Source organism: Caretta caretta, chromosome 9, assembly GCF_965140235.1.
Source record: "Caretta caretta isolate rCarCar2 chromosome 9, rCarCar1.hap1, whole genome shotgun sequence".
Taxonomy (NCBI): domain Eukaryota; kingdom Metazoa; phylum Chordata; order Testudines; family Cheloniidae; genus Caretta; species Caretta caretta.
The window spans coordinates 89,841,723-89,858,284 of NC_134214.1; the positions used below are offsets into that span (position 1 = coordinate 89,841,723).

General features: G+C 45.8%; 2 protein-coding genes across 4 annotated transcripts; one reads left to right on the top strand and one right to left on the bottom strand.

The window, feature by feature from the left end:
* The first annotated feature begins 775 nt into the window (after positions 1-775).
* LOC125642189 (putative defense protein 3) lies at positions 776-13,975 on the top strand. Of its 3 annotated transcripts, none has more exons than XM_075132537.1 (6): positions 776-919; positions 5,762-5,887; positions 8,269-8,381; positions 8,973-9,088; positions 9,723-9,787; positions 12,776-13,975. In XM_075132537.1, exons 1-6 carry the CDS (start codon positions 895-897, stop codon positions 12,853-12,855), a joined length of 525 nt encoding a protein of 174 aa, XP_074988638.1. In that variant the 5' UTR covers positions 776-894; the 3' UTR covers positions 12,856-13,975. The 3 variants fall into 3 exon arrangements, 2 of the variants coding, with proteins under 2 accessions (XP_074988638.1, XP_048719061.1); XM_048863104.2 differs by lacking the exon at positions 776-919 and adding an exon at positions 5,259-5,569; XR_012670012.1 differs by lacking the exon at positions 776-919 and having other exon boundaries at positions 5,591-5,918.
* A 13-nt stretch (positions 13,976-13,988) lies between these two features.
* NDUFA1 (NADH:ubiquinone oxidoreductase subunit A1) lies at positions 13,989-16,553 on the bottom strand. The gene is made up of 3 exons (XM_048863105.2): positions 16,346-16,553; positions 15,316-15,405; positions 13,989-14,127 (listed from the first exon to the last, which is right to left on the bottom strand). The coding sequence occupies exons 1-3, from the start codon at positions 16,445-16,447 to the stop codon at positions 14,107-14,109; spliced, it is 213 nt and encodes a 70-aa protein (XP_048719062.2). The 5' UTR covers positions 16,448-16,553; the 3' UTR covers positions 13,989-14,106.
* Between the last annotated feature and the right edge of the window lie 9 nt (positions 16,554-16,562).

Here is a 16,562-nt window from a genome sequence, read left to right on the forward strand (position 1 = left end):
TCCAAGCTGCAAACTCCATTTTTAACATGCAACAGTCTGCAATCTCTTTGTCTCCCTGTTAGACTGGAATTCCAAAGGTGGCTGGCAAAAGGATAACAGAAGAGGGTTATTAACTTAAGTGCTTGACCATTGAAATATAATCGCACCTGGAGCTGCAGCTAGCCAGAGATGTCAAGAGTAACAAGAAGGGTTTCTTCAGGTATGTTGGCAACAAGAAGAAAGCCAAGGAATGTGTGGGCCCCTTACTGAATGAGGGAGGCAAACTAGTGACAGAGGATGTGGAAAAAGCTAATGTACTCAATGCTTTTTTTGCCTCTGTTTTCACTAACAAGGTCAGCTCCCAGACTGCTACGCTGGGCATCACAAAATGGGGAAGAGATGGACAGCCCTCTGTGGAGATAGAGGTGGTTAGGGACTATTTAGAAAAGCTGGACGTGCACAAGTCCATGGGGCCGGACGAGTTGCATCCGAGAGTGCTGAAGGAACTGGCGGCTGTGATTGCAGAGCCATTGGCCATTATCTTTGAAAACTCGTGGCGAACCGGGGAAGTCCCGGATGACTGGAAAAAGGCTAATGTAGTGCCAATCTTTAAAAAATGGAAGAAGGAGGATCCTGGGAACTACAGGCCAGTCAGCCTCACTTCAGTCCCTGGAAAAATCATGGAGCAGGTCCTCAAAGAATCAATCCTGAAGCACTTGCATGAGAGGAAAGTGATCAGGAACAGCCAGCATGGATTCACCAAGGGAAGGTCATGCCTGACTAATCTAATCGCCTTCTATGATGAGATTACTGGTTCTGTAGATGAAGGGAAAGCAGTGGATGTATTGTTTCTTGATTTTAGCAAAGCTTTTGACACGGTCTCCCACAGTATTCTTGTCAGCAAGTTAAGGAAGTATGGGCTGGATGAATGCACTACAAGGTGGGTAGAAAGCTGGCTAGATTGTCGGGCTCAACGGGTAGTGATCAATGGCTCCATGTCTAGTTGGCAGCCGGTATTAAGTGGAGTGCCCCAAGGGTCAGTCCTGGGGCCGGTTTTGTTCAATATCTTCATAAATGATCTGGAGGATGGTGTGGATTGCACTCTCAGCAAATTTGCGGATGATACTAAACTGGGAGGAGTGGTAGATACGCTGGAGGGGAGGGATAGGATACAGAAGGACCTAGACAAATTGGAGGATTGGGCCAAAAGAAATCTGATGAGGTTCAATAAGGATAAGTGCAGGGTCCTGCACTTAGGACGGAAGAACCCAATGCACAGCTACAGACTAGGGACCGAATGGCTAGGCAGCAGTTCTGCGGAAAAGGACCTAGGGGTGACAGTGGACGAGAAGCTGGATATGAGTCAGCAGTGTGCCCTTGTTGCCAAGAAGGCCAATGGCATTTTGGGATGTATAAGTAGGGGCATAGCGAGCAGATCGAGGGACGTGATCGTTCCCCTCTATTCGACATTGGTGAGGCCTCATCTGGAGTACTGTGTCCAGTTTTGGGCCCCACACTTCAAGAAGGATGTGGATAAATTGGAGAGAGTCCAGCGAAGGGCAACAAAAATGATTAGGGGTCTGGAACACATGAGTTATGAGGAGAGACTGAGGGAGCTGGGATTGTTTAGCCTGCAGAAGAGAAGAATGAGGGGGGATTTGATAGCTGCTTTCAACTACCTGAAAGGGGGTTCCAAAGAGGATGGCTCTAGACTGTTCTCAATGGTAGCAGATGACAGAACGAGGAGTAATGGTCTCAAGCTGCAGTGGGGGAGGTTTAGATTGGATATTAGGAAAAACTTTTTCACTAAGAGGGTGGTGAAACACTGGAATGCGTTACCTAGGGAGGTGGTAGAATCTCCTTCCTTAGAGGTTTTTAAGGTCAGGCTTGACAAAGCCCTGGCTGGGATGATTTAACTGGGAATTGGTCCTGCTTCGAGCAGGGGGTTGGACTAGATGACCTTCTGGGGTCCCTTCCAACCCTTATATTCTATGATTCTATGATTCTAATAGCTCTAGACCAAAGACTGGCTGCCAGCCAAGAGACCTAGTTTGTCGGGGAGAAGTTGCCTAACAATGAAATCCTCTGGTAGGACTCTGTGGTCACCTGTTAAGGGGCTGGAAGAATATGAAGGGCCAAAGCTGCTGTTTGCTCACAGTCATTCTCTCTCCAGCCATCTTTCACCTGTTTAAGGTAGGGGAAGCTGCTGCAGGGGCTAGATGAGGTAGAGGGAACCCTGCCGACCTCAACACAGATGGTTTTCCAAGGAGTCCCAAGGGAAGGCTGAGCTACAGTGAGGGGAAGATCATGTAGGTTTTTATTATTTTTGTGTGGATCTGTATATATCTCTTTTCAGGTTTCAGAGTAGTAGCCGTGTTAGTCTGTATCTGCAAAAAGAAAAGGAGTACTTGTGGCACCTTAGAGACTAACCAATTTATTAGCGCATAAGCTTTCGTGAGCTACAGCTCACTTTGTCGGCTGCATAGAATGGATCATATGTACAGATAAGTTGGAAGTTAGCATACAAACTGTGAGAGGCTAATTAGTTAAGATGAGCTATTATGTGATTAAGTAAAGAGCAACTGCAGCATAGAGCCCTGTGCAAAGGGACTGTGCATGTAAGGGCCACCCTTCCCATGTGCCTCCTGAGAGAGTTAAACTGTAACGCAGAAGCCTCGCACCTTCAGTGGGCTTCTGGGACAGGGTGTGTTTAAATTACTGAGGTATCTTGGGGGTCCGTGATGGAGCTGGGGGCCTGGGGTGGGTGGGCTGAGGGGGCTGAGGGGCTCCATTTCAGTGAATCGGTAACTGACTGTGACAGCTGGTGCCCAGGAAATATGCTACAGCCAACGGAGCCCCCAGGGAAGCTTATAACAGCGGGGATTCCGAGAGGCTTGGATTCCTCAGCAATCTTGTGCGTGGCCAAGAGAGGGTACTGGGTCAGATCTGTGACAGGGAACTAAAAGGATCTTTGCAAACACTCAGGGACAGAGCACTAACTGAGTGGAATTGTCTCTCTCCCAGTGCAAAGCAGAGCAGCACCAATGTGCTGGGTGAAAGGGCACCTGGCGATAGGCATGGTCCAAGCAGAGAAATTCTCTCTGGTTAGACCCTGTTATCTATTTCTTTTCACTCCATCTCCTAGCATCTAAAGTCCCAATACCTGTGGTGGGGGCAGGAGGGAAGTCTATGGGTGCCAAACAGCTGGCATGTTGATTTTCAGGAAGACTAAGGGTAAAAGGATCCAAAGTGGCCTTGTCTGGCCTTTCACCAGCTGCACGGTTTAGCTGGGATGGCAAAGAGCTCCACATCATCATCAGCAGAGGACTTGGCATCCTTTCCTTCTCTCCCTTGTGCCCTCCTACTCTGTTTTCTCTCCCTGATCTTCACACACACACAGTCCCTTTTTTCATCATCTGTCCTATCTCCTCCCTTCCCACTCTCTCTCCAGTGTTGTAGCTGACCAGCTTGTGACAGGATCTTTGGGCTTTGTGTTTAATTGATTCCCAAGCTGCCTCCATCTTTCAAAAGATAGGCTGAGGCAGGAAGCATGATGAGTTGGTCATGGACTGAAAACAAAGCCACGTGATCTGAGTTAGCCTCCACGCCAGCTAACCTAGAACACCGTGTCCTTATAGCTACCGCTCAGGGTGTCCTTAGAAAAGTATTGGGGTCTCAGGGCTTAGCAACACAAACAATATTTTAAGACTCAAGACAAGGGATGGGTCCAATCAGAGCCCCCTCCAAATGTGGGGAAATTCAGATCTAAATGTTGGGTCTAATTTGGGCCAAAGTTCCCTTTTATATTGCAGTGGAGCCGGGGGAGTTCCATTTACTTTAGAACATGTACTTTTTTTAAAATATCTACATGAAACCGAATTTTGAGGCAGTTTTATTACCAAGCCATCAATAGGATGGAATAGAGTCACTATAACATCAGAGGGCAAGGCAGCTTCCCCAGCATGCATATGTTAACCGTAAAGAACCTGATTTTCAGAAGTGCTGAGCACCCGTAACTACCATTGACTTCAGTGGGGTCTTGAAGTGTTAGTATTTCAGAAAATCCGTCCTGTCCCTTCGTGAAGAATGTGTCTAGGGAGGGCCTGATTCTCCACTCACACTGGCTCTATCCCAGTCGAGCTCCTCCTGATTTCCCCCAGTGTGAGCAGAGTAGATCAAATCTTCTGTTATTTAATGGCTTTTGTTCCCTGTTTTGCACTCTTGATGCCCCACAAAGGGGTCAGGGTTGTTTTTCTCTTTCCTTCCCTGCTTGGCTCTGCCTACAACAAACTCCCTTCCCTTTTTGTGGTTCTTTAATCTTCTTTTAATCTCTCCTCTCTTAGTCTTGTGAAGGCCGCTATAAATTTCTCACCAGCAATGTGAACAAATGTCCATTTGTTCTTGTCAGGGTACAGAGAGCACCTGGCCAGCCTTGGCATTTGCCATACAAGTAGAGGCTTTGAAGGGAAAGTTGAAAAGCCCTTTAATCTTTCTTATGATAATGTTCAGGAATTCTGACTCATGCTTCTTCAGCAGCTCCCTTGCATTTTTCTCGTACTAACTCCTATTTGGCTGGAAAGCAGTTTTGTTTCGGTAAGTGAGTCTAACCAGAGTAATAGCAATTCAGTGGAAAATGTCACTTCTAAAGGTGTAAATTGTGATCAGTGCATTTTCTCTCAGTTGTAGGTAATTTCACTGTGATTATGTAAAAAGAAAGTCATGGACCCTTCACATCTCCAGGTCATGGGTTTGTTCTGGCATCACTTACTCATGAAAGATTAATGCCAAAGAGCGAGCTGTTAGGACACAGAATGCAGGGAGTGGATGCTCGGGGATTGACAATGAGGATATAGAGTCTTTAATCCCCAAAACAGATTTGTTTACAGTCCAAGCTGGTAGTGGCCAAAAATTACTACACTCTGATAGCGGCTTAGTGACCTTTTACAGCAAAAATACCAAAGAACTGGAGGAACGACATGGGGGTTAATCTGAGAGCCCAGCAGTCCTGAATGCATGAATGGGGAGTGGGTAGGGAGGACAAAGGCAGCAGAGAACGATGGGTTATGTTTTAAATTTGCCTTCCTGTAGAGAACCAGTACTACTGTAATAGGGGAACTGTCCTCATTTTGCAACTAATGCTCAGTATATAGAGAGGGGCCAACTGTGTGAAGTTTGGATTCGGGGGACTCAGATCTAGAAGTTTGGTTCAGACCCATCTCCAGCAAAAAGCAGAAAGCTCGCCTTGTTATTGATCCCTACAGCAACATGAGTTGTCTTGGTCTCTACTCAACACTTGAAGGACAAGGTTCCTGCCCTGAGCTGCTTACTGTCTAACTCAGACCAATAGAAAACCAGGAAGGACTCCAGCACAGGGAGGATTGGAGACCTCTTGGCATGGCGATTAACATAAGCAAGCAGGAGAAAGAAGTGGTTTCTTAGAGGGAAGTGAAAGCAAAATATCCTTAGTTATTCTGAAAGATCCCTTATGCAGATAGCTAATAGCTAGAAATCACTGAACACAGCCCTCATTCAGAGGGCATGTGCACAAAAAGCATTCAAAACCCAAGGCTAGAAAATGAATTTGTTGAGGGTAAGTGACTCAGCAGAGCCCTGCTCCTCTTTCCTCTATCTTAAACGAGTCTGCAGTCAGAGAGGATTTATTGTTGATTCAAAGGAGAGGCAACCTCTTGTCCCTCAGTCATGGCTCACTGGAGTCCTTCACTTCACCTTGGCTACATCGTCTTTTGGAACATTATTTGTCCATGTGTTGCTTTTCCAACAGGAGCCCCAGCATCAGCCTGTGAGAATATGATACCTGTGCATATGGGGGTCCAGCCCCAGCCAAGTCCAGCCCCCTATGAGATCCAGATTGATGCATCTTCCTTTGTGAACAGGCAGCCGATTAATGGTAATTAAGTTCCCACTTCTTAACTGGATTGGTAAGATTTACTTAAAATCCATGATTTCTTCATAGTTGTTTGCATTTGGCATGCTTTCTGTGTAAATGGATCAGTATTATTAGGGAGCTTCTCTTCTTCATCATGTTTTCTCCCTAAAATGTGTTTAGTAAACTTCTGTTTAGTGAAATGAATTAAAACAACTGTGAGCAGATCAGCAGGAGAGGACCAAGAGAAACAAACTGAGAACTACATGGAGACGAGAAGTTGACATTACAAACACTATGCAAGTTATTTTAAAGTCTGCCAGGTCTGGGTGCCAAGCAAGTAATCATGATATGGCTGCATTCTATTATAGTGATGCTGATAATCTAGTGATAAATCAGACAAAGGTTAGCCCCTCATAGGATGAATCCAGGATCTGGCAGGATTGGGCCAATGCCATGAAATCAGTGGATGATTTTTTACCTGGTGCCAGATAGCTAAGGGAGTTCTTAACTGGTGCAGGGCTATCACCGATAGGTCAGTGATTTGTTTCTGTACCAAGGCAGTAAGGAGAAATTAACATCTGCTAGCTCTTTGGTAGCCCATGTGAAATGAGTTGGTGATCAGATGCGTAACTGAGGCTAGAGATGTGACTTTCCCACGTCCCATAGAGAGTCAGTGGCAGAGTTGGGAATGGAAGCTGGGAGTCCTGACTCCCTGTCCTGTATACTCGTAACAAGGCCATCCTTCCTCCCCGCTGACTCATGCCCGGTTACTTGCTTAGCCTAGGGTGCAGTGTCTTCTTCATTTCCTTTCCGTCCCAATATGTCTCTGATGTCTGTCTTTCTTCACCTCTCTCTATGGCTACCATCTGACCCTCTCTGCCCTCCTTTTCCAAGGGCCCAGACTCCCTCTCTTCACTTCTCCCCCTAGTCTATTCCTCTTCTGTTTCTTTGTAACCCGTGGTCCTAGAACAAAAGAATAGCCATACTGGGTCAGACCAATGGTCCATCTAACCCAGTATCTGGCCAGTGCCAGATGTGTCAGAGGGAATGAACAGAACAGGGCAACTTTGAGTGATCTATGCAGTTTCATTCAGTCCCAGCTTCTGGTAGTCAGAGGTTTAGGGACACCCAGAGCATGTGACAGTGTCCCTGACCATCTTAGCCATTGATGGACCTGTCCTTCAGGAACTTATCTAATTATTTTTCTGAACCAAGTTATATTTTCAGCCTTCACAACAGTCCCTGGCAACGAGTTCCACAGGTTGACCGTGTGAAGAAATATTTCCTTTTGTTTGTTTTTTAAACCTGCTGCCTATTAATTTCACTGAGTGACCCCTGGTTCTTGTGTCATGTGAAGGGGTAAATAACACTTCCCAATTCACTTTCTCCGCACCCGTCATGATTTTATAGACCTCGTGTCATATCCCCCCAGTTCTCCTTAGTTGTCTCTTTTCTAAGCCGAACAATCCCAGTCTTTTTAGTTGCTCCTCATCTGGAAGCTGTTCTGTACCTTTTAATAATTTTCATTGCCCTTCTCTGTACCATTTCCAATTCTAATGTATCTTTTTTGAGAAGGTTTCAGAGTAACAGCCGTGTTAGTCTGTATTCGCAAAAAGAAAAGGAGTACTTGTGGCACCTTAGAGACTAACCAATTTATTTGAGCATAAGCTTTCGTGAGCTTGCATCCGATGAAGTGAGCTGTAGCTCACAAAAGCTTATGCTCAAATAAATTGGTTAGTCTCTAAGGTGCCACAAGTACTCCTTTTCTTTTTTTGAGAAGGGGTGACCATAACGACCTGCAGCATTCAGTTTCTGTCTCCTCGTACACCCTGGCTGCCTCCTGGAGGTGGAATGTGCTGCTGTTCAAGGCCAGGAAAGGAGGAGGCCTTAGGTGCCTGCTCAGAAGCCCCAGGAGCAGCATTTAGGAGCTGGGAGAACAAGCTAAAGAGGAAAACTTGCTCCTTGTCCCTAGTCCTGCTTCTAATCTCAATGGGAGCTGCACCCAGTTACCCGAGGGCAGAATTTTATCTAAAGCCTTTTTCACAGTCCGTCTCCGTGGTATTTATATTGCCCCAGGCCCATAGTAAAGGAGCACCTCACCCTCCTTGCAAACCCCTGTGAGACAGAGAGCTACTATCATCCCTGTTTTGCAGATGGGGAAATCAAGGCACAGATAGACTAAGTGACCAGCCCAGGGTGCCACAGGAAGTCAGTGGCAAAGAGGAAATTGAGCCAGTGTCTCCTAAGTCCCAGGCTGGCACGCTAATCACTGGGCTATTTTTGCAGATACAGCTGATGTGCAAAGATGTATCTTTGGCGTTATTAATGGTGGTGACCATTTTGAGAAGCCAGTCCCAGCTATGGGTGACTAACATGTGATAGATGCATATACTATCTTCCAGTTCAGATTGTAGGGCCGGGATACAGAGGCCTGTTGCTGGAAGCTCGCACCTTTGGCTCCACGGCTGCACTTGGCACTTGGCAGAATCCTGCCAATAACACTAAGTTCTTACAGGTAAGATGGGAGCTTCTCATTTCTAGCCTTATGGGGCATCGTGGCTTAATAAATACTGTGAAATTAAATATAGTGAGAGAAACAACATATAACAGCAAAGGCAGCTGGGTGGGAGCATTTGGATTGATCAGGGCACGTTGTATGTGACGTCTATTACCCAGGCTTTTGGTGAGGGGAGGGGGATGTTATCGTTGCTAAGGAAACGGGATTTGTTTGTTTGTTTACAAATTGATTGTACATGCACCTAGTGCAGTCGTCCCCAAACTTTTTCTGTTGTGACCCTCCCTTATCTGTAATGCAATCTGTCCCATGGGGCTGGAAGCAGGAGCCACTGCCAGGAGTCAAAGCTGGGACCTTGGCAGATGGCAGTGCTGGGGCTGCAGCTGGGGGCAGAATGCGGCTGGATGGTGTTCCCTCCCCACCCCTAAAGGAGGCTGGTCCCAGGGCCCTCCCCCCAAAAATTTTCCTTCCGTGCCACCTCAGGAGAGCGCTCTCCACAGTTTGGGGACCACTGACCTAGTGTGTGTGACAGGTACACTATTCATTGTAATTAAACAAGTAATACATGGATTGATATTCTTTTCTTTGCAGTGCTCTGGAAACCCAAAAGGTGCGATTACTCATTCTAACACCGAGTTAAAAACAAGCCTGACCACTTATACCTGGCTGCCCCCAACCTCTGGCTGCCCTGCCATTATTACATTCATGTAAGCAGCTTCATGACAGAGTTCCCTTTTAAATGAAATCCCCTCCCCCTCGAACGGACATCTCAAACATGTTTTCTTCTCTTTTCTCTCCCTATACGTTAATACAGTCATAAAACGTTCTGTTGTTTCATATAGGGCAGGATTTTCAAACGCACCAGAGTGATTCTAGAGCATAAGCCCCATTGACTTTCAGGTCTTGTGCTCCTTAGCCACTTAGGTGCTTTTGAAAATTTAGGGGCTCAATCAGCAGCAGGGTCTCCCCAAACAAGCGAAAGCTGCACATAACTAATGAGCGCTGATTCACACCATTCGGATTACAAAAGATATTAAAGCAGAAGAATGTTGCTATACTACAGGAATAGTATTTTGATCCTTTCTGGGAATGGAAGGATCTTCAGTTGGGAAGCCATCTGAAACGGTCAGCCGCAGCTCACTTTCCTGCATGCAAGAAAGGGTGGATTCACTTTCCCATGAGGTTAGGCTTACATTACCATTTGCTAATGAATTTATGAGCAAAGCAGCAACACCATCACAGAACGGCTACAATGAGTTACTGGAATATCGCTGGCGGGAGGTAGGGGGAATTCTTCCTATTTTATAACCATGTTACACTATTCTTTTTCCTCTTGTACAGGGCAACTGTAGCACAGTCTCGTGAAATTTATTGGCTCGGTGTCCAATCCAAAGTAATCTGGAGAGGTGAGTAATTTAGTGAATTTATCATTCCAATTTAAGGCAGTGGATTGTGTATCTAACCGCCATTAATGCAAATAGGAGTTAAAGAAGCATCAAAAGAAAAGCCACTGGTGTATCAGAAATGCAGAAGATGCTAGTCTGTGTGCAGTTTGCTTTGAAATTATTTTTCTTCACCATACAAGGGTTCAGTTCACTAAGCTGGAATTTACATATATAGCTCTTAGTCTCTCCTCCTAAATCATTCACTCCAGCCCCCTAATAATCTTCTCTGAACTCCTTCCAGTCTGATAATATAGTTCTGTGAACATGGTGCATGTAACTAAATGAAATATTCCAGGTCTCCTATGAAGATATGATTCATGTTATGGATTAAACTGTCAGCCACTGCTGCTAAGCTAATGGGAGTCTTGCACAGAGAAGAAAAAATAGACTAGTTACTGTAAGAGCTGACTCTCTCCTCCATCTGGAACGGGGTAGAAGAGTAACTTGCACCAACAGGAATTTGTGTATGCAAATATCCAAGTCATCAGAAGGGTAGAGAGCTGGTTTTGTTTCTGGTTCTTCTAGGGAATAACTATTTTCCTCTCAGTTCAGGTAATAAAGAAAACCTTTATGCTGAGTGCCAAATGATGCATACCAATGTAACCCTACTGTAAAGGTTGTCATGCATGCTGTTGCACAGCCTATTGGAAAAAAAAAACTGAGCCACTATATCTCTTTCAGTGTTAATTATATGAAGACTTACTATCTACAGTTGCTCAAATCTGCGTCTCGGGGTGCACTTGCGGGGGCTCAGGGCTTCAGCTGCAGTGGGGCTGAAGCCCCGAGCCCTAGCAGGTGCATCCTGGCTCTTGAACTTCTGAAGATTGTTGTAGGTGGCTCAGTAAATTTGGCCAACCCTGGCATATAGCATGCTAGTCTCAAAGACTGTTCAGTTACTAGCAGTAGTGATCCAAACTATGCAGAAAAAGTTGTCTGCTAAAGTGGCTCCAATGTAGTTATTAGGCAGCTCCAACATTGTAAATTATGTAGCTACTTATAACACATTTGAGGCAGGGAGTGGGAGTCAGGCCTCCTATATTCTGTGATCATGGATAATTCATGTAAACTGTGCCTCAGTTTCACCATCAGTAAAACAAGGATAGGCAATGCCCCCCTCACACAGATACTGGGGCTTAATTCATTGTTTGTAATGTGCTCTGAGTTACTGAGTAAATAATAAAAGGAAGTAAGATACTGTCACCTCCTCTTCAATACTAAAACAAAAGATCATATTTAAGCTGATTGCTCATTAGAACAATTTAAAGGCCATTATTTAAGAGATTGTCACTGCCCTTTGCTTAGGGATCATTATTCCTGGGCTTTAGTGTGCAGTTAAGTATTGTTCTTGTCTTATGTAAGAGAAACAGTAATAATGACTTATCTGCCCCGCCCTCATTTCTCATCTCTTCCTTGGTTGGTCCCACAATGAATCTTACCTACCTTCTTGCTCCCATCATCATTGGTTTTGTCAATATTGCTCTAGCCCTGTAATTCCTTCTCCACTTCTCTTCCTAATATATATCTGCCATGAGGCCCACAAGTATTAACACAGTATAGTGAAAATGCCATCAACCAGCCATTATTCAAAACAAGGAGAAAGAAAATGCATTAAGACAGAACCTTCCTTTGGGTTCCCCTATGCAAGTCACGTTGTAGGGGCACACACAGCATCTTGTCTGGTTTGCTATACAATACTAAATCTATTGTGTGAGCTTAACATAATAATGGGCTTATTTTAGGAAAAAATCCATGATTAAAAAACTCTGCATAGTTCATTAATTTGGGTTTAACCTACAGGTGCTAGCCTGTGATATACAGGAGGTCACACTAGATGATCTAATGGTTCCTTCAGGTCTTAAATGCTGACTGTATGGGGAAATTGTATAAGATTCTGAGGGATGGTATGAGGTCTCATTTTAATTGGAAAAGACTTCAGCTCTGAAACCACAAATCATACTTTAATTCAAATGCCTAGAGTGAAGGGGATTTGGGACTATCTCCGCTGAGCTAGCTAAGCATTAAGCCTAGGTAATTCACCAGAAAAGCACTATCTAGTTGATGTGCTTTGACACAAACATCATAGGTAGAATCTAAATTTTACACTGAGTGTGTCTCATCCAAAAATCAGCTGTCTTTATTGGTATTCATTTCTTCTGTAGATGCTTGTTTTAATGGCAAGAACACTTTTGAAATGTAATTAATCCATTTTAGTCTGACTGATGGAATGACTTCCCTGAGACAGGAACATTATATGTTAAAACCAACATAATAAATGATAGAGCCAATCCTATCAGTCAGAAAGATATTCAAAAGCAAGAGACAAGTAAGGACACAAGTCAACTGTACACCCTTTGAAAACCTGCAACTACACAGAACAGACAAGGCGTGAGGAAGCAAGTCATTTTATATGGTTGTCAGATTAATAATCAGGTTATTAATGCTTAAACACATCAGGGTAGTAGTATAAAATGGCTAGAGCAGGAGACTAGGCACTTGTCACACTGTGCTCCATTTCCCACTTTGCAACTGACTTACTGTGGGAGTTGGGGCATGTCACACAACCTCTCTGTGCTTTGGTTTTTCCATCTAATCTAGGTGCAATGCATACATCTCAATCTCTGTATAAAACATACGGTAAACGCAAAGTAGTTTGAAAAGTTTCTTAGTTAATTAATGCCCTGTTCATTGCTCCCACAATAGCTGTGTTTAGACTGTGTTAATCCATAGATGTTGGTTGCCTGAGAAACCAGAGTGAGTACTAGGTATTACTACTGATTGTGAATGGGAAGTGAACAAGTGACAACTATTCATTGCTTTTTCTCGGTCATTAAAACAGGGTTGAAGGAGGGAAAACACTGATGATCACACTAATATCAATGTTGCCTCAACTGTGTAATGAAAACTAATTCTAAATTAAAGATAACATCCATTTTGTTTTCCAAACTACAGAGTCTAAAGCTACATGTGGTGCTGAGAAGTTTACATGGACAGTTACTGTTGTGACAATGATGTCTTTCCACTTAATATAAGTAGCCAGGCAAAAAGCAGTAAGTGCTGGAGTTTCAGAGGATCTATTCAATGACTAACAAATACAGACCCTGTATACAATCACTACATTTGCTTCTGCCATGAAGTGGATTCTGGAAGCCTCAGGCCTACGTCTACACACGTTATACTGTTTTTAAACTGTACCAATAGCGTTAAAGTAATACAACCCTCTACAGTGCAGTTATTACTGGTACAGCTTATTCCCTACAGGCATGTTAGACAAGTATAACAATGCCCTCTCAACCCTAACCAATGCCGTTTTAATATTAAATTATCTGTATGTAGACTAGGACTAAGGTTAAAGTTGAGTAGTACAAAGCCATAGCTAGAACAGACCTGAGAAACACAATTAATGCCATGACTTCAACTCCATTCTAAATTAGAACCTATATAAGATCAGCAACTTTGATTTGTATAAGGAATGGTACACATCAGGATATCACGACAATATCTGTATACCTTTTCATTATACATCAATTGTACAAAACATCTTTCAGAATTAACAGACAATAGCCTGCTGCAATAATATAATTAAACCTGTTATTTTACCCTAACTAGATAGGCATTGTATTCGCTAATGGCACATTAACAGCAGTCGTACACTCCAGAACTAATTTCTTAAAAGGCTGGTCATTTCATTCAGTAATGACTGTATTGCTACTATTCTTTGCAACCTCTCCTTTTTGAGAAGGGTAACCTACAATTGATCATGTGACAGCAGAAGCTGATGCTTTAACAGCTTTGTAATGAATACAAAGTTAAGGCTTAGCATTGCTCATTGCATGCCCATTTCATGAGGGGGGACACAACCTCAATAAATGGTTATTTTTGCTATTTACATCAACTTAGTAGTCTATTAGTGTATCTGCAGAGAGTTCTAAAGGTTACTGAAAGTAACAGGCATATAAATAAAATAGATTTAACTCTCCCTGGCACTCCACTAACTTTTGCTGCAAGTTTCTTAGCTGGAAGCACATCTATAACTTTAGGGTAATTGTCTACCTCTGCTGTGTATTCCTTTTTGTATGTTTGACTACAGAATGTTTATGGTTGGCTGTATTATTTTCAATAAACACCTTTTAAAGTTATACCAATAAAAAATTCAGAAACCCACTTTCATTTTCAAGATTTATGTGCACCATATAACACATTGCATCAAATATAAATGCATGTTTACTGGAGCTAAACTGCTTTGTACAGGAATTAGGACTCTTCACTCAATGAGTTGCTTCTTAGTCAATGTTCTCCAATCCCTGAAAAACAGAAAGTGAAACACTCTTAACTATCCATATAGAATTTACACCAATCTCACTGCCTTGTTTATGTTTCTCAGAAACGTACACACATCAACTTACTACTCTTTTTTTAACCATAAATTCCTCAGCAGAATAAGAAGTTTGCATGTTTTTTGGAAGATACAATTTTTTAAAAAATAGGGGGGAAGAGAATCACTAAAGTACAATTAAAAGGGTGGGGTGGTAGCACTAGGCAAACTACAGTGATAGCATCACAGAAATTATGAAGGGAAGAGACCCACCTCATCAAGGCTACCCCATGCAAATTACACCATCCCTACTTGGTATGACTAAAGGTGCCCTGAAAAGGTTTTTCAAAGGAATGTACGACACACCCCTTGTTCTTTACATTAGACATTTAGGTCTTGTCTGCTCAGGAACATTCTATGCTAACTGCAGAACCAGTGAAATTACATCACTTTAGGGGAGAGTGAAAAGTTGAGCAATTCAGCAGGAAAGGAAGGGAATTTTGTCACTGTTTAAAACTTGTTTTTGTTAACCCCTATTTCACTTCAATGACTAAATAAGGCTTGGGAAAAGGACGTAAGAAATTTAACATTCTAACCCCTTCCACTAATGTGACAGCTCATAATATACATGCTTAAAAACATCCCACAGACTCCTAGAAAAAACTGACCAGGCCATTTCTAATAAAATATTACAGGCTTTCTTTGTATGTTATAAAGCAACAAATATGGGCACTTAAAAAAGCTCTTTACAGGTCACCTTTAAGTACTAGCAGTAGCAAGTCTGCACTGAAGGTATCAAGGGAGAATGAAAAGACACTAATGCTAAGAGAGTCAGGCCTACAGTTTGTAAAGATTGGTCTAGATTTGAACCCATCAAAGTCCATTGATTAACTGTAAGACAATATATTAAAAATAAGCACTTCTTGTCTGCTCCAGTTAGCAGGCTAAGTTCTACCCTTGGGTACCGTCAAGACTGGTGCCTTTATACTGAAGTATCAGAGAGCAGAACCCAGTCAAGGGTCTAACTCAACTCAAACAATAGCGAGTGCTCACTGCAGAGACCTACAACTCTAGTTTTCAACTCCTGGTTAGTTGAATTTTGAGGCGTTTGGATTTTGCAGAGTTCAGCTGCCTTGTAGTTACAGATCAGCTTCCTTTTCCGTGGGAAGGGATTTACCTTGGACCGATGGTATTCATTAACCCCCGACAGTCGCCGGTCTCTCTCCATCAGGTGCCACTGGTAGGGCTGGCGAGCAATTCTCTTTTCCTGCGCACGAAGAGCAACGCGTCACCCACTGGGAGACGGCGCGGGGAGCAGGAGGCTGCCGCCGGGCCAGGCCACCGACCCCGGGCTCGGACACGGCCCCGAGTAGTTCCCGGGGTGGGGGAAGGGGAGCGGCGCCCTCTGCTGGTTTCCAGCGGCTCACTCGGCACAAGCACCGGGCAAGGGGTGTCGCCCCCGCCAGCGCCCGCCCCCCCACGTCACCGACAGCACCCCCCCCAACGTCACCGCCAGCGCCCGCTCCCCCCCCACGACACCGCCAGCGCCCGCTCCCCCCCCACCAGCGCCCGCTCCCCCCCCTCCCAACGACCCCGCCAGCGCCCGCTCCCCCCCCTCCCAACGACCCCGCCAGCGCCCGCTCCCCCCCCTCCCAACGTCACCGCCAGCGCCCGCTCCCCCCCCTCCCAACGACCCCGCCAGCGCCCGCCCCCCCGTCACCGCCAGCGCCCGTTCCCCCCCTCCCAACGACCCCGCCAGCGCCCGCCCCCCCCGTCACCGCCAGCGCCCGCCCCCCCCTCCCAACGACCCCGCCAGCGCCCGCCCCCCCCCTCCCAACGACCCCGCCAGCGCCCGCCGTCACCGCCAGCGCCCGCTCCCCCCCCAACGTCACCGCCAGCGCCCGCCCCCCCCGTCACCGCCAGCGCCCGCCCAACGACCCCGCCAGCGCCCGCCCCCCCCCTCCCAACGACCCCGCCAGCGCCCGCCGTCACCGCCAGCGCCCGCTCCCCCCCCAACGTCACCGCCAGCGCCCGCCCCCCCCAACGACCCCGCCAGCGCCCGCCCCCCCCGTCACCGCCAGCGCCCGCTCCCCCCCTCCCAACGACCCCGCCAGCGCCCGCCCCCCCCGCCAGCGCCCGCTCCCCCCCCAACAACACCCCCCGTTGCCGTGCGGAGCCGGCCCAGCCCCTCCTGGCTCCGCGCTGACCTTGCCCCCGTTGAGGTATCTGTGGATGTGGGTGAGCGACACGCCGGGGATGGTCAGGCACAGGCACATGACGGCCACGCCGGGCAGGATCTCGTACCACATCCCGGCGCCCGCTCGAGCCGCTCCGCCGCCACCGACAGCGCCACTAGAGCGAGCCTCCCCAAGCTCGGCAACCGCGCACGCGCAGGCAGCACCACTTCGCAGGCGCATTAGCCCC